Source organism: Macrotis lagotis, chromosome X, assembly GCF_037893015.1.
Source record: "Macrotis lagotis isolate mMagLag1 chromosome X, bilby.v1.9.chrom.fasta, whole genome shotgun sequence".
Taxonomy (NCBI): Eukaryota; Metazoa; Chordata; class Mammalia; order Peramelemorphia; family Peramelidae; genus Macrotis; species Macrotis lagotis.
The window spans coordinates 284,244,902-284,263,362 of record NC_133666.1 but is presented as its reverse complement, the minus strand read 5'-3'; the positions used below and the strand labels follow the sequence as shown (position 1 = coordinate 284,263,362).

The following is an 18,461-nucleotide window of genomic DNA, read 5'->3' as shown; positions in this document are numbered from 1 at the left end:
CATGATTAGAGGGTGAGACATGATTGATGAGCTACTAAAGGCAAATAAGAAGGAACAACCTTATAGACAGGCAAAGAATTGGGAGACATCAGGGTCAAGATTTTATATTTGCATAATCAATTTCTATACATTATTGAATTATAAAGGAACAAGATTACCAATATATCCCATTTGTGAAAAAGGCAAATGAAAACTCAACCAGAAATTGTTTTTAACTTTAAGAGTCCAAAATAGAGGATTTAACATCTTGATTCATTATTTGTATATGAAATGATCACTTGGCCCTGAATTATAATAGTACAAGGAAAAGTACACTAGATTTTAATTTATTAAATGCTTTAAGGCAGTATAAAAATTGTATGCAAGAAGTTAAATCCAAAAATTGGGTAACATTAAAAACACCTATGGGCAGGAATTGTCATTTATACCCCATTTCAATAACCAGCATAGTACCTTGAATATTTGAGATCCTTATCAAATACTTGTTGAATTCAAGCCTAAAGCATTGACATTTAAAAGCTTTCTTATTAGTAAATAATTTTACTGGCTTTTGAAATTCTGATAAGATTTAATTGACTTACTTTGAATTTTTTCTTGAATTCCTTTTCTTCTTTTTCTTGCTTTTTCAGCTTCTTTAGGTCTTTTTCTTCTGATTTGTTTTTGCTAAAGTTCACTCCTAGACTGTAATACCAGAACACAGAATAGTGACACTTTCCATCAAAGCTTGAAATGACTTTCATAAACAACATATGTTCAACAGAAAGACATTCTCAGCAGTAGCACTATAGTATTAAATGTTAATTTAATTATCTATTTTCTTGAGAAAGCAAATATATTTAGTGTCACCAAATATACCACAGGAGAGACTGCTCCACTGAACTTTCTAGCTCAAAGGGACCTTAGGCATCATTTGTTTAGTTCAAACACACTTATTTTAGACACAAAATTTTGTAGGAGTGAACATTCCTCTGCAGTTTTTGTCCTAGAACTGAAAAAATCATAGATCTGTAGATCAAGAACTGCTGCAAAGTCTACTAAGATGATGTCTGTTCTTGGAGACTTACAGGGATGTTTGGCTTTTGAAGTCTCTCAGATATGCCATAAACTTCACCTGCATCAGAAAGACTTTTAATTACTCTTTGGCCAGCCTAAGGTGAGGTATTTACAGGGATGAACTATAGACAGCTCACTCATACAGGCTTAAGAGCTGAATGGTAAATTTTCAGCATAACCATTTGCACCTTAAAAATCAGCAAACAATATAGACCAGGGCTTGATTTATTCTTTTGCTGTTTATCTAAACTTATGAAAGTGATGGAGAAAATGCTAATAAAAGTGTTAAAACTGTGTGATGGATACATTATTTTTCCCCGAGGACTTGGTTATTAAACATTTAGCAACATATAGCTAAATATTTGTTTCTGTCTTGACTGAATATTAGTCATTTATAGAACTCCCATCTATTTGCTTGAAAAAGTATAGTGTAGTAGAATTGTTGTAGAGATCGAAATAGTTGTGGAGATCAAAATCATATAAGAATTTTTAATATGAGAAATAGAATGAATGTTTTCCACTTGCAATTGGATGGCAGCACACCTTCAGGTATTAATTCTCCAATTAATCTCTTCTGGAACTTAGGTTGGCCAGAACTGCATAGCAGCAAATAAAACTTGGCCTTGAGTTAAAACTTCCATCTTCTTTGCAGTTGAATAATTCTTGGCAAAAAAGTAGGAATGTTATAAAGAATTTTCAGAGTTAGCATGGAATCTTGAAAACATTTCATGTGCAAACAAAATAGATTATATTTTCTGGCTGAGAGCTACAATACTAACTCAGTTTCTCCAATGATGGATTCATTTCTATTGATACTATTACAATGGACCTTTCCCATATATATTTTATAGTGTCACATAAAGCGGTGAAATCAGAATATCAGATTTCACTTTCATTGGAAATCTTATTCCAATGGCTGTATATATATTTTTGATTCTAGCCTAAAATTTTCTTCATTAATTTCCTACTCTACAAAAATGATTTTATAGCAACAAAAATTTTACTCTCTCTCTCTCTCTCTCTCTCTCTCTCTCTCTCTCTCTCTCTCTGTGTGTGTGTGTGTGTGTGTGTGAATAGTGGACATAACTGATAAAGAGACAGCCCCTATTAGAGGCCCCAGAGAGGCCAAGAAAAAGAAAGAAAAGAATCTGCTTAGGGAGTATGGTGGAGATTTGAACAAGTTGAGTTAAAAGTTACAGGTGAAAGAAATAAATCTAGATCTGTGATATTCTCTATTCGTACAGGGTATCCAAAAAGTCTCAATGCAGTTTAAAGCTTTAATAGTTTTGGATGAATTTCTATGCAATAAATGAATACTCTAGCACAATAGACTTGAATAAAGTAGTGAAATTAGCATACTGATTTCACTTACATTGGGAATCTTATTTCAATCACTATTTCTATTTTTTCAAATATTTTTATATTCTAGTCTAATTTTTCTCTTGTTAATTTAATTAATTAAGCTTTAATAGATTAAAACCATACTAAGACTTTTTGGGGATACCCTGCATTTTTTTTAATCCCATAGACAAAAAAAATAGAAAACTTGTTATTTCTCTTACCTGACTTCTATGGGTGGAGCAGGGAAGTCAGATGAATCCACATCATCATAAACTTCATCTCCTGCATCTATCAAAACACAAAATAGAAGAGAGATGGAGTGGAAAAAAAGATTAGTCTTGATTTTTGAAATAGAGATTTGATTTTTCAGTTGGCATCAATTTATAAGAAGCAGATCAGAAGGCAACCTGAGATAGTTTTCTTATCTTGCTCTTGTTCAGACCATTTTGTGATCTATTTGGGTTTTTTGGGCAAAAGAAGCTGGAGTAATTTGCCATTTCCTTCTCCAGCTCATTTTACAAATGAGGAACTGAGGCAAACAGTTAAATCACAAATCTTGTGAGTATCTGAGATTAGATCTGAATTTATGAAGATGAGTCTTCCTGATTCCAAGTTCAGTGCCACTAGCTGCTCACTTTTTCTCCTGAGATTTGAAGGCATTTCTAAAGGGTAGTGGAACCTGGTCAGAGTTTAGTGTTCAAATGCTTTGGGAGCAGCTCCCACAAACAATGAAGCAATTATCTGAGTTTCTAGAGGGTTAGCTACCGTGTCACTTTTATATCTCTTGTGCTTGAGGAAGCAGTTGGCACCTTATAAGTACTTTTTAAATGGTTGTTGATTGATTGGCTGAATGCCAATCTAGTTAGTCTCTCTTCACAACTTAGATCCAAGGTTAGGATTGTTGAATGCATTCATAGGCAAGGCATTGGCAGTAAAGTCAACACATCACCTGGCACTGTACAATTGATTCTGTTGAATGGAATGTTGAGCATCAGTGATGGAGGAGAGAGATTTGAAGTTAAACCAGCTGAGGAATTTGGGAGACTAGTGTGTTTTGGTCTCAATTTAAATTAGAGTTCTTCAATTTGTTGTTTATGTCATTGGCTTTTACTCCACAAAGAAATTATTGGCATTTCTCAGTAGGTGATTGTTTTATCTATTGATTTTTGTCATCTTTATATGCAAAAAACTCAATTGTTCCAAATAACTAAATCACTACTCATACCAGGAGTCAGAGTGGCAGAGGACCAGGAGGAAAGGTGATTTCATATAAAGTGATAGGATGACCTTTTCATCTAAGATTTGTTTTCTAGTTTATCTTCTTTTGTATCCAATCAGTTGATGATAGACATTTTCCTTTTGCCCTCATGAATTCTCTGTGAATTTTTCTACTATTTGTGAGTTGGGGACAAGGCTTAAAGAGTGATATTAATGAGGTGATTCTGCAAGAAACTGTGTTTCTAAAAGAATCCTTCACAGCAAGGACTAGGAAAACTAGATGATAATCTTTAAAGGACTATAGTGCTTTGAACAATAAATGCTCAATAAACGTTTCTTGACTAGTCTTACAATAGCAGCCACCAAAATTATTTTCAGTCCTTTGGGATTCCTAAAAATGCATTAAAACTTGTTTACTTTGGATAGTTTCCAGGATAGTTTTTAATATATATATATATATATATATATATATATATATATATATATATATATGTTTATGAAGAATACTACACAATGTATAAAAAAAAGCTGAAACATCCTAAATTTTTTCTCAATGAGTTTGTAATCCTTCACCAAGGACTACCTCACTGTGGGATCAAAGTGACCTTGGGTCTCAAAGATCACACCAATAGTCCTTACCTAACTGGAAAAGCTTTGTGTATGGGCCCATCAGTAGAGAATATGTCTGTAATCTGAGAACCAGTCTGTTTAAGTTCAGAGAGTTTTACCTTTAGGTTACAAAGAATGTCCATGAAGATGAGTAGAGATTGTGATCCATGTGCACAAAATAACAGATCCTTGAATTATTTTATCTCTAGAGTTTTCAAAGCCCAGTTAATGTGGCTCCTGAGGCCTTTCCTAACCCTTCCTCTCCTTGGAGTGGTTAGTGCTGCCTTCCCTTTGAAATTTCTTTTTATCATTTTGTATGTGCTTTGTATTTCATTTTCTTTATATAAATGTAGGCACCTTCAATTAACATCTAGAACTATTTTATTTTTTCTCTTGGTTATCACTGTACTTTGTATAGAGGGAATTTAATTAATGTTTATTGAGCTATCCTTGGGATGTGGAAGCTGAAAAAAATCCCTTGAGAATATTTCAAATAATGATATGTTTAACTACTTCCATTATATTCTCTATATTTTTAATCACTTTGTTTTTGGACATATTTTTAACTAGATCACTACATCTATTATATTTGATATATATAACTTAATTTAGCCAATATTTTCTGGGTTGCTGAGATTTTTAAGCATCTCTGAAAATTTTAGATTCAGATATAATGATCAATTCAATGCCTTAAATACTTTTTTAAGGTTTTTTTTGTTTTGTTTTGTTGTTGCTTTTTTTTTTTTTTTTTGGCAAGGCAATGGGGTTAAGTGGCTTGCCCAAGTCCACACAGCTAGGTAATTATTAAGTGTCTGAGGCCGGATTAGAACTCAGGTACTCCTCACTCCAAGTCCAGTGCTCTATCCACTGCACCACCTAGCCACCCCCACTGCCTTAAATACTCCCAGAGAATGAAGTACTTTTAGATTATCATGTTAGGATTATAAATACCATACTATTTTGTAATTGTTTTGATATTTTAAACAATGATCCTTTTTTTCTAATCAGACTTTTGAAGTGCTTGCATATTATATCGTGACTGTGTTTCTTAGAGAAAATGATTTTTAATCACAAGGGGCTCTTTTTTTGGGGGGGGGGGAGAAACAAGAAAACCACATTATGCTAATTCTCCCCATCTTCTTTTCATTCCCTCCTCACCTGCTCCCTGGGCTAGTCGAATGAACTCACTTTGCTGTTCTTCCCCCGCCCCCCCCCCTTCCTGGAGTTGCTTGAGTGTTATAAGGCTTGGATAAAATGGTTATTAACAGCGCTATACCTTCCCATGGGATGGAAGACTACCAGGCCTTATCATCTGCCATTATATCCTGAAGTCCTGGCACTGACCTTCTGGCTCATCCTAAGGATCCCCAGGCCTTGACATCCTCCTCCTAAATGAACCTTTGGATCTTCTGGGCTTTTCCATCTGTTCTGCAGCTGGAATCTTTTATAAATTATTCCTTTCAGTTAGGTATGAGTTCCACAAAACCTCTATTTTTATAGCTAGTACTTATATTATCACAGTCATGGGCATATAGAAAGTCCTCAAAAATGCTTTTTATTTATTCATTTATCTGTCCATGCATCTATTCATTTAGAACTTCTTACAACACATACATGCTCACAGACCAAAGTTCATATTTTTTAAAACCGGGGAATATCTTTGAGAATATCTAGGTCAAATGACTTAACTGATGCAGAAACTGACTCAGGGAAGATTAAGGACACTTGACTTTTAAGCATCAAACAGTGTATCCTGGCAGAGCTGGGATTAGGACCCAAGTTTCTTCCTTCCAGTTCAGAGATGTCCTACTATAGCATGGGACAAGAAACAAAATGAATTATTTCTACTTACCCAATCCAAGCCCCTTTGGAGGAGAAGGGAAACTGGAAAAAAAAATAAAAATAGTTACAATCATATTACCATCTGAATTCAAATATTTTCTTATTATTTTGAGTAGGCATGAATAAGTGATAGTCAAGAGGCTTTCAGCAGTTAATTAATTGATTGACTGCCATTCCCCTCTCAACTTCCATTTCCCCAATAAGACCCAACCTTTATTGTGATACTTGGGTTTCATTTTTTTGTTTGTTTGTTTTGTTTTTAGGTTTTTGCAAGGCAAACAGGGTTAAGTGGCTTGCCCAAGGCCACACAGCTAGGTAATTATTAAGTGTCTGAGACTGGATTTGAACCCAGGTACTCCTGACTCCAAGGCCAGTGCTTTATCCACTACGCCACCTAGCTGCCCCTTGGGTTTCATTTGGAAGTCCATATTGAACCATGATAAATAAGACAACCTCTAGATCATGTTTAGATGACTGACTAAATCAGTTGAGTAAAAATAAATAATTCTGGTTCATGGAACTATAAGGCAAGGTTATATGGCATGACTGAAGGTACTACTGATCCCAGGTTGTCACTAAACTGCTTAGCCGCCTGGATGACTATGGAAAATTGAGCTGACAAAATCTTTTGGTTCAGTTCCAATTTGACCACCACCCTATAATTCTGATTCAAGATTGCTTTGAAGTATAAAAGGCAGAATTTCAAATCAACAGAAAAATACAAGCTTTTCTTACTACATGAATTTCAACTCTTTGGCACAATTCAGGAAAAATGGTGATCAAGAGGGGAATGTCGATTTTACCCAGTGTGAGATCATGAATTTAAAAGTGATATAAAATCAGTATAAAGTGGTTAAATGATAGAATAATACTGCCTCCTACATGTTTTTTCTTACGTGGTATTATACAAAGAGAATTTCTGTTCATTTCTTTCTAGAAATTTTAAGTGTCTATCAAAATGATGAACTGTTGTTTCTGATAGAAGTTTCAAAACCAATTTTCTGGATACTTGTAATGAATTGCTTTGGAAAACTAAGTAGATTTTGAAGTGTATATATTAAATTTGAAACCTCTGAAGTAAAAATTTTTCTTTCAAGGGAACATCATTTATCATTTTTACATTCAGATAGAAGGCTTTTCCACTCATGCTTTTAGGAGAAATGGGGAAAAAACTCAGATCTTTGTTTTCTTATTAGGATAAAGCCTTAAAACTTTTATCTAAATTACAGCACTGAAGAAGTACATAATTTAAAAAGTAATAAAAACTGGAGTTCTAAATGTCTTTAAACATGATGTTCTTTATTTAGCATGTGGATCACTGTTTGGCAGTCAATAAAAATGTTTTGAATTGAATTTTTTATTTCATATATAACTAGCAAGCTAATGTTTGAAAGAGAACATATTCTCTAGTGTTCAATCTAAAAGCAATCATTTTATTATTTAAGTATTGAAATATGCCTTTATGGTGTTGTGCCTTAATTGTGCAACAATATAAAAATGAACTGTTTTAAAGTATACTTAGTGTGTGCTGAGAAAGCAAAATACATTTTGTAAAACAATATAGTCCCCCCCCAAAAACAAAAAAATAGTCCCCATAGACGAGTGAATTTGTGAGTGAAAGAAAAAATAATAAGAATATGGTGATGATTAATTAAAGAGCATATTAAGAAACTGGTTTATCAAAAACAATTTGCTTATATGGTTACTTGCTTATGAAAATATTAGTAGCATTGGATTAATATTAGTGTCATTATTGTGCACGGCATGTGGTTGGCTGACTCTTACACTATTTCTTCGTTATTGTCTGACTCAGTGTCTTTAGATTTCTTTCGTATACTTTTCTTTTTGTCATCTTTTCCCTTTAGCATCTTCAAAATCCCCCAGGTCCACGAATTACTCTTCTCTTCGCCCTGTAGCGTGGAGCTTGGGAGCATGCATGCATTGATCAGAATGCAATCATTGAACTGTAAAGATGTTTGAGTTGACATTCAGATGCCTTCAGCATTCATACTTTATTAATTATGGGTCAAAATTCAGACAGCAAACAATCCACAATTTTTTTGACTTATGATTTTTCCTTTGATTATAAATAATCTAAAAGCCCTAGGTAGAGATGTATAATTTCCTTCAGGCATTCATGGGACTCATGTATTCCTTAATAGAATCAATGTCTAGAATCATGATACTTGAAGTAGAAAGGGACCTTAGTTTAGTCTAATTTTCTCATTTTACAGATAGAGAAACTAATTCTAAAATAATTTTACCAAGAAGTTGCAAGTAGCAGTCTCAGGATACAAATTTGAATCCTCAGACTGAATACAAATTTTTTTTTCATTTTATTATATCATCTTGAAGACTTAAAAAAATAATTAATAAAAATGAGACATATACACTTTTATAATAGCATTATTTTTGATTCACAAAACTACAGAATTAAAACCAGCCAATATTGTGTTAGCTCAAACTATACACCTGCTTTTACTGTAATTTTGGGATTAGTAAAATAAATCCTAATTAAAGAATCAATTATATCCAAGCCAAAAAACTGTAGATACCCTAGTACTTTTATAAAAGCAAAAATAAAAGAGGTGAGTCCTCAACATATGAAGTTAGGTCAAATTTTAAATATCTACTTATAGATTTTCTCTATCATGTGAAGTCAGTAGTTCAGATTTACTTCACACATACCCCTGGGCTCTAGTTTCCTCAAAGGTAAAAGAAGGGAATTGGAATGGGTAATTTCCAAGGTCCCTTCTAGCTCTAAAATTTTCATTTTTCAATTTAAATCATTTTAAAAAGAGGATTAAAAAAACAGGGAGAGTTAATTATAATATTTTTTCTACAATGACAAAACCACGGTTATTTAAAACTTAGTTGTGCTATATTCTTCCTATTTTGCAATGATCTTTTTAATAAAATTCTGACTTTTTGATGTTTCCTGAAAAATAATAAAGTAGTGATTAAGTTCTTTGAAAAAAACTACTCTACTTAACATTTTCACCTGATATCTAACTCAGCTGTTCCCTATCAATGAATTCCCTCACCCCACCTCTACTTTGTCCCCATCCTCAATTAATCTTTAAATGCTAAAGTCTCACTCTTCAAGAGCCAGCTCTTTGAAACTTTCTTTGACTAGACATCACTTACTCCCCACAGGTAAATGTGATCTTATGGGGTTACAATGCTTATGGATCTAGGTAAAGCTGAGAGACACCTCTGAAGCCATCAAATTCAACCTCCTCATTTTTATAGATGAGGAAACTGAGGTCCAGCTCCTCTAAATTGAGAACATTTTCACTATACCACATTTTCTTCCTTAAATGCTTCATAGTATGTCTTAGTATAAGACATAATTTGTCTTATATAATAAGGATATAAGTTATTTGAATGTACATTTCTATCTCCCCCTTTCTATTTGAGGACCTTAAGAATAGTCTTCCATGGTTTTTTTTTTTTGTTTGTTTTTCCAAGGCAATGGGGTTAAGTGATTTGCTCAAGATCACAGAGCTAGGTAATTATTAAGTATCTGAGGTCAAATTTGAACTCAGGTCCTCCTGACTCCATGGCTGGGGCTCTACCCACTGCACCACCTAGCTACCCTTCTGAAAAGTATAACACATAAAGAAAAGCTTTTTGGAAGAGGTCCTCAATAATTTTTAGGTGTGCAAAAGGATGCTGAGACCAAAAAGTTTGAGAATTACTATTTTACATTATAATTACCTTTTTCTTTCCAGTTGACTAGGTTTATTTTTGTATACATTAGGTGCAAAATAAATTGTCACTGAATTTAATGCATGTAATATACTTCTCTTTCACTTCTTCTGTGTTCTTTTTGAATTCTCCAAATAGAAAAAAACAATTTTAGTTGAAGTCTAGTATACTTTCAGTAACTTATTTACTCCTACTGTTGGATGTAAAACTGTCAGTTCTGTTCAGTTAATATATTTAATTATTCCTTGATCAATAATGTTTACTCTTTTTGTCTCTTTACATTAATAGAATGCCAAGAAAATTACTTTTAAAATATTGCAATTTTCAGTGATAAAGATGAATTTCAAATCTTATGCTCTTACCTATTATCATCATCATCTTCAACACCATCATAAATTTCATCATCCTGAGTTGGAAACATTCCTTGATTTTGATGGCAGAAAAGAAGTTCTTGTTAATTAAAAAAATATATATATACACACATATATATATTATATACATATTCCTAGTCTCAAATCAAAGAATACCTAATTCAAGTCCTGTTTCTGATACATTCTGTGTGTCTGCACAAATCATTTAACCTCTCAATGCTCTAGGAAACTTTCTGGGACTATAAATTGCAGAGAAGATAATGATCTGCATTGTTGGAGGAACTTGCCTCACTTGGGAATTCCCTCTGCCAATCGAATCACAGGTCAGTATCTTGTCCTCATATTAAAATATAACTTTTACCAAAGCTTTGATAGGAAATAAACTTTAACTGTATGCAATGCTTTTGACCATGTCTTAAATATTCATTTATTTTACCATTTCATATTGCTTTTAACTCAAATAGGGAGTATAGAAAAATTTGACTATAACATAATTAGTTTGGAAGTAATATTAGTTCAAATTTAACACTTCACATATGTATCATATCAGTCATATTATTATCATCATTTTTCTGCTGAGAAAAAAAGTGATTTGTGAAAGTTCTCAGATTTGGCAACCAAATACTAATGATTTCTTTAAGTACAGATGGTATACTACAAAAAGAAATAGCCAATAAAATCATTCATCTTACCTCCACTTCCACTTTGACTATGACTGGAAAAAAAGTAGAGAATATTTAGTGAAATTGTTAGATTTCAATAAAGGGATATAAAGCAAACATATGAAAAAGAAATAGAAACATTACTTAGGGCTTTAGAAGGCATATTCTAAATGAATGAAAGTCAGGGTATTGCTGTAATACCAAACAGGGAGAAATCATAATTCCTTCTTCCATTAGCAAATCAATAGTAATGAAGCAAATTAAATTCAAGATGTGGCATTCAGTACAATAGTATTCCATTTTCTTCCGGGGTGTATGGAATGTTCAGGCAGGCTATCACTCCGATGGGAGGGTTTGGTGAGCCCTTTTCAAGGCTGCTCATCTAACTTTGGTGTCCACTGTTTCACTGAAGTCTCACCTATGGCTCCAAGAAGATATAGCATGCACAGCAGTGGCCAAACCTCAGTAAACTGTCTTGGCAAGTGGGTTAAACCAGATGGAGGGTAACCCACAGGATTCAAACCCCTTGATGAATTAGAAGAATCTCCACCCTAAGCATGTGAAGACTTTCCTGGCAGAATGGGCAGATAAGAACAATTTATTACAAATGCCATGAATGCAACTGAAGCAGGTGCTGAGGAGTGCTTAGGAATCAGCTTTGAAGACCCCAAAGTCACCCACTGCTGCTCTAGCTATTGCCAGTCATTTTGACTTTTGTCTTGCTACTGGATTTCGATGACTCAGGAAGACAGAGTGAGGTTGATGATTTTGTGCAACTATACCTCACTTAATTCCAATTCATGCACAAGTCACAAATCATCTGTGATGTCAATGGGTCCCCTTTGAAAATGAAGGCCAAACAACAATTTATTTGCTTTTAATTTTATCAGGCAATTTTTTTTTAGTGTGGCATGTCCTAGCAACAGAGCACTTAAATATACCACGAGGGCATAATTTTTCCTAGCAATCATAAAGAATTTCAAAACTCGAATTCAAAATTGAATTTTCTGCTTAACATTTTATTATAGAAGTTAATATTTAAATGATTCAAGTGTTGTAGGAATCAAATTGAGAATAAGAGCAAATCAACCTAATTTAATGCATTCATGTTCTTAGAACAGGCTGCTTCTATTTAAAAGTTTTCCCAAGAGTTCATATAAAACTAGTGGTGGAGAAGATCATCGAAGAAAAATGAACAATTTTGATTACATAAAACTGAAAAGGTTTTGCACAAACAAAATTAATGGAGTTAAATTACTAGTTAACAGGGAAAAAAATCTTTGCAACATTTTTTTTTCTGATAAAGTACTCATTTCCAAGTTATGTATATGTATATGAATGGAACAAAAACCATCCCGTAGTTAATAAATGGTCAAAGTATATGAACAATTTTCAGAAGAAGAAACTCAACCTATATACAGACACATACATAAATGTATATATATATATATATATACACATACATATTTACATGCTCCAAATCTCTAATAATCAAAATAACTATGAGCTTTTTCCTTACAACCATAAGCGAGGGAAAAATGACAAAAAAAGGAAAATGACAGTTGTTGGGCGGGGGGGGGATTTTGAGCAAAGCTCACTAATATTGTTGGCAGAGCTGTGAAGTGCTATGACCATTCTGGAAAGCAATTTATAACTAAACCTCATAAGTCATTAAACTGTGCATAACCTTTGATTCAGTGATATAACTATACCTATATTTCAAAGAAATCAAAATTAAGGTTTTATAAAAATATTTATAACAGTTCTCATCATATCAAAGACTTCAAAACTAAGGGGTGCCCATCAATTGTGGAAGGGCTGAACAAGTGAGGGCTTCATGAATGAAATAGAGAATTATTACACTGTATTAAATTTTAAAAGAAATGAGGAAAAAAATGGAAGTAGGAAGACATATAACCAACAGAGTGAATTGAACAGAAACTGGAGAATAGTTTTTATAGTAACAAAACATTATAAAGAAAAACTTGAAATACTTAAAAAATAAATTAGCCAATCATGAATCCAAGAGATGAAACATGCTACTTAAATCTTCATATGGAGGTGATAAACTCAAGGTATAGAGTGAGAAATATATTTTTGAATGACCAATGCGGGGAATTTATCTGTTTGATTGCATATTTGATACAAAGGTTTTGTTTTTCTTTCCTTCAGTGAGAGATATGGAGGGAGGAGAGAGGGAGGGAAAGAGAGAATTACCAAATGGGGAAAAATGTTAAGAAAGAATTTTTTTTAAAGGTATAAAAGAGAAGAGAAGTATGGTCAGTGGGAAACAAATAGGATGGTTTGGTGATTACAGTCACCCCCAAATCCCCAGGAAATTGATGTTTTGGAGTAAGAACCCCTGGGTGGGGGCATGTATAAGGTTTCTGGAGAGTTTGTGGTTCTGTTCATGAGTTCTGTTTCTGGAGAATACTGGAAATGAGATTAGGGAAGAAGGAAGGGGAAGTAGGGTAAGAGCATTAGGCATGTGTCCTTCTTGGGAAAGTGTGGAAAGATACTGAGATTCACACTTGTACTCTAGCTCTTTCATTCAGAGAGACTGAGATGACTAATAGCTGCTGTGGTCTGACTATTGGTGCCAGTGAGAAGGGAGGACTGAGGATCATGGGATGCTTTGGTGTATTAAGTACCATTTCTTGCCCTTGAATTCAAAAGCTTTAATGCTTCCTGTTGGTTCTTGTCCTTCATTATCAAAGCAGATTAAGATAATATCACTATGTTAGAGATGAGTTACAGTGTGTGTCCAACTGTGGCTGATCAGACCAATAGGAGTTCAGAATGCTCTACCATAGATTAGGCACAAATAGTCCATATGAATACCTGGGATGGGTTCTCTAAACTTGCCACATCTCACGTTTCCTTTGAACTGGTTCAATTCTGCCTTGCTCATAGAACACAGCACCCTCTCTGAAGAGGGCATGCCATGCTGGGTTGTGCCAGTATCCCCCATGCTGCACAATCAATTCTAACATTCTTAGAGAGATCTTCAGGGTGTCCTTGTATCCCTTCTTCTGACCCCCGCTCCCCATGAGCACTTAACCTATGTGAGTTTTCCATAAAATAGACTTTTTGGCAAGTGTACATTTGGTATTCAAAGTGCTTCCTGTTATATTTCTAATGGACTATACTGACAGTCCTTCATGCTTTCCTTTCTAACTCTATGTCCTTTTTGTGCCATGATTTAGCTCATTGTTGGATTTTTTTAAGGCAAAAACAAACAAATCTCCAAAGCTCATTGTCCACCTTGATTTGGGTTGATATTATTTGGATAAAAGAGCTGGAAAAGAGGAATCAGGATAGATGAGTTGCAGATGTGACTCTTCATCTCCTACTCTCCCTAACAGGGGACATGAGAGGGAAAGCAGTACCATGTCCTCTACCTCAAACTCACAAATCCAGGAATTTTTGCTTACAACAACTTTATAGACCAAAGTGTTAAACAGGAGAAGTATAAGGAGGGAGAGAGGTGGGAAGGGAAGAAAAGAGGAGGGAAAGGAAAGAATGGGGGGAAAATGGGAGAGAGAGGGAGGGAAGAAAGCAGGAGGGAGGGGGATATATATATATAGAGAGAGAGGGGGGGGTAATGACAAAGAGATTTGTGAAACTTAAATATCCTCTAGATTACTGATATTGATGAACAATAAAAGAAGCAAGGAGGGGACTCATTCAGTAGGTTCTTCTACCTCTTCTCTCTATTATTTGCTACATATTTCTCAAAATCTTCCCTCCTCCCTGCCCCCCATCTCAACAGCAACCTTATTATATATTTGCTACATAGTAATATTTGAATTATATGTATTTTGAGGGAGAAGCAACAGTAATACAAAATACATTTTCAAAGCTTCATGTACATTCATCTCTGAATGTCTTTTATATGTGTAGTTTATAAATTTTAGGAGAAAAAAGGACAGAATCCTTTTTTTATTTTTAAGCTAGGTGGTCCATTGAATAGAGTACCAGGTGACAAATCTTCCTGAATTCAAATCTGGCCCTAGATATTTTTTTGTGTGGGATCCTGGGCAAGTCACTTAACCCTATTTGTCTCAGTTTCCTAATCTGTAAAATATGCTGAGAAGGAAGTGGGAAACCACTCCTATATCTTGGCCAAAAATACTAAAAATGGGGTCATGAAGAGTTGGATATGACTGAAACAACTAAACAAGAATAACAAATGATATCCCAGCCCAATGACTTCTAAATGGTGTTAATATGTCAAGGTCCTGTGATTTCATATAACTTATGTCTTAAGATTTACCGGAGGTTCAGAGATCATACTGTTTATGGATTTCAGAAGCTGGATTTGAACCCACTTTCCCCAATTCCAAATCTAGTTTTCTATCCACTAAGCTGCAGATGCTTTTATATGGAGGGAATATAATAAATACTTGTTGAATGACCAAATACACTATATCATTTTCATAAAATTTATCTGCAGAAGTCAAATGATTTAATCAGTTCTCATGGATTTTTAATGGAATTGAGAATAGAAAGCAGAATTTTTGAGTATTGGTAAGCTATGAAGATCTTGGTTGCTGTGCTAGGAAATCTCAGTTTACAAGTGGAATAATATACAATTTAATTGTTTTCCTCAGATGAAATTAAACCACCACTTCTCTTCCCTTGCTGATTTCCTTTTTTTCTTCATTCCCCAACAACTTAAATATTTTCATTGTTTTTTCCCAATTTTCCTATGTCATCTGGAAATCACAATATACTTTATCATGATAGATATGATCTTATCCATTTCTGCAGTTCACAAATTTGAGAATTTAATATCTATTAAACAAATAGTATCTATTAATATATTAATTAATATCTATTCATTTATTAATACCTATTAAACAAAGCTCCTAGAGACAAAAGAGACAGGGACCAACTAACTATGGTTGTTAACAGGTGATCTGTTTTTATCAGGATCACAAGTGACTAGATTTGATAGAGTACTGGCTCCAGAGCCAGGAGGATGAGTTCAGGTCCAACTTGTGACACATTTGATGACCTTGGGTCAAGTCATTTAATCATTTAAGGCCAATGATTTCAAACTCAAAATTGAAAGGGAGTGGCACTAAACAACAAATAGGATCTCTGCTAGCAGTGTATGGACTTAGTTTCAAAAAGTATTGTCTAAATTTTATTTTTATTTTGTTAAGTATTTCCCAATTACATTTTAATTTGGTTATGAGTTACAGGAGTGCTTGATATCTCTGCTCTAGGTAATTTCGGTAAGTTGTAGAGAAAGTACTGACCTGAATTGGTGGAGGAAATGGCAAACCACTCCAGTATCTTCCAAGAAAACCCCAAAAGGTTATCACCAAGAGTTGTACATGACTCAGCTTCAACAACAGTAACATTTTTTTTTTTTTGTAAATAGTGATCTGGCTATGACTGGGCAATGCTTACTTAGCTACACATAATTCTAAGAATTCTCCATGCCTCAAGTCTATTTTTTTTACATATTTTTATCATATAGATTTGCCAGTAGCAAAACAATAAAAAACAAAACCTGGCTTTTGTCTCTCTATTGAAGGATAGTGACTTACTCAGAATTAAACAGTAATCAGTGGCACTTGAACTTTGGACCCTTTACTGAAGAAAAAAATTTTTTTCCCCTTATCAGAAATTCCTCAAGGTTTAAGAAGTGTTCAGATATACATTACCCAAGTTTAAATAAATGCATTCAACTTTAGAGCATTATGGTTTTCTAAAGGATGGATAGGATAGTTTTTGCTATTTATTCATGAATTCATGTAGCATAATCAACTTTTACTTATTAAATCTTTCTTGGATGTGACTTTTTAAAAGACAAAAACATGAAATATAGGCACTTTAAAAATCAATTATTAAATAAAATATATTAATCACAAACTTGTTTTATGAAACATTTATATTAGAATTTTTTGAAATATGTGGTAGTTTCTCTCTTTGCTGAAAAAATTGAAACTATTAGAGAAACTAAACTGCCAAACACCATGTTATTAGATCAATGTGTTTTTTATAACTAAGGCCAATGATAGGTCTAAAAAAAATTGGTGTGTCAAATGTTCTGATACGGAGGATGATTCATCAACTTAAGCTACAGAGAAGATATGCATTAGGTGACAATTCACTAGAAAAGATAAAACCGCCAGAGAACAGTTTGATAAGTTTAAAGCAAGATAAAAGAGTTTGAGGAGTAAAATGTATTAATAGGGAACTGGGGGCCATGTGATAATTTTGTTTTGTTTCGTTTTTTACTATAGTAACCAATACAATTAAAAAATGCAAAATAGTTCCTAGATCTCTTTTAGTTTCCATAGTAAAGAAAGGGTGGCAGGAAGGGGATATTAAAAATAGCAAAGCTCCTAGATCATCTGCATAGACTAAATGTTGATAGCCTTATGAGATTTTAAGTTTACTGTATTAAGGTAAAGTTTCTGAGCTTTAAACAACTTTGCATTAGTACAGCAAGGAAGGTTTTTTCCTAGAGCATAAAGGGTTGTCAGTTGTCTAGGACGTGGTTTTTTGGTTCTCTAGTTCATGGCTTTCGTGTCTCAAAGTCCTTTACCACCTCTAGTCATTCACTCAGTCCTGAGACACCATCTCTAAGAGTACTATTTAAAGTGGCATTACTATATTCTGATCCCAACCTGGCTCTTTCTCTGCTTCTACCCTGGTGATTACAGGTCAGGATTGTTGACCATGCCATAGAATCTCAGGCTACACCTACTGAGCAAAGAGCTATACCCCTTCTATGCAAACAAGTACAAGGTGACTTCTTATGTGAAATAAATTTATCTTGAATACCAGATTTCCTAGTTTGGTTTCTGGTTTTATATACTGAATAATTTATAATTTTAAATAACTTAAATAATAATCAAAATTCTTAAGAGGAAATAACAGATCTTTTCCAAACTCTCAGTTGTTAATACTCTCCCTCCAGTAATTATTTTCTATTTGTTATCTATCTATCTATCTATATGTATGTATGTATGTATGTATATGCTACATCATTTAGTAGACTGTAAATTCCTTGTGGGCAGAAATCGTTTTTATTTTTGTTTTTATAGTACCAGCAACTACAGCAGGCAGTTAGTTCCTTGAATATAATGTTCAGTCTTGTCTGATTCTTTGAGACCCTATTTGCTTTTTTGAACAAAGATACTGGAGTGGTTTGTCCTTTCCTTCTCCAAATGAGGAACCTGAGGCAAACAGGGTTAAGTAATTTGCCCAGGGTCATACACTTAGGAAGTGTTTGGGGTCAGATTTGAACTCAGGAAGAGAAGTCTTTATGACTTTGGGCCCAGCACTCTTTCCCCCGGGGCTATCTAGTTGCCCCTTTTTCTTGCGGAACTATCCTAGGAAGAAAAGTGCACCTTAGAATGCTATTTAATTCTAGTTGTTATAGTTATTATTGCTAATATTATTATTGTGAAGAAAAAGGGAACAGGGTGAAGGAGAGGAAGAAGGGAAAGTGGAAGAAGAATAGGGAGAAGGATAAGGAAAGGAACAAGAAAGAGTTCATGATATAATAGTGAGGGCAATAGGTCAGTAGTCAGGAAGCACTGGGTTCAAGACCTGCCTCTGACATGTACTAGCAGAGTGATCACAGGTAAATCCCTTAGCTTCTCTCAGTCATCTCTTTAAGTCACAGATG

At 34.0% G+C, this 18,461-nt stretch overlaps 1 protein-coding gene across 3 annotated transcripts in view; it reads right to left on the bottom strand.

Annotated features, from left to right (window-relative positions):
* LOC141500776 (FYN-binding protein 1-like) overlaps positions 1-18,461 on the bottom strand; it is a 114,716-nt gene that overhangs the window by 18,871 nt on the left and 77,384 nt on the right. The window contains exons 9-14 of one of the 3 annotated variants that reach the window (XM_074204240.1): positions 10,838-10,860; positions 10,137-10,197; positions 7,849-7,986; positions 6,074-6,105; positions 2,616-2,682; positions 582-681 (exon numbers count right to left, since the gene is read on the bottom strand). In XM_074204240.1, the coding sequence (XP_074060341.1) occupies positions 582-681; positions 2,616-2,682; positions 6,074-6,105; positions 7,849-7,986; positions 10,137-10,197; positions 10,838-10,860 (421 nt within the window). Of the gene's footprint in view, positions 1-581; positions 682-2,615; positions 2,683-5,566; positions 5,663-6,073; positions 6,106-7,848; positions 7,987-10,136; positions 10,198-10,837; positions 10,861-18,461 lie in introns of those variants that run through there. The other 2 variants (XM_074204241.1, XM_074204242.1) reach the window with 2 other exon arrangements.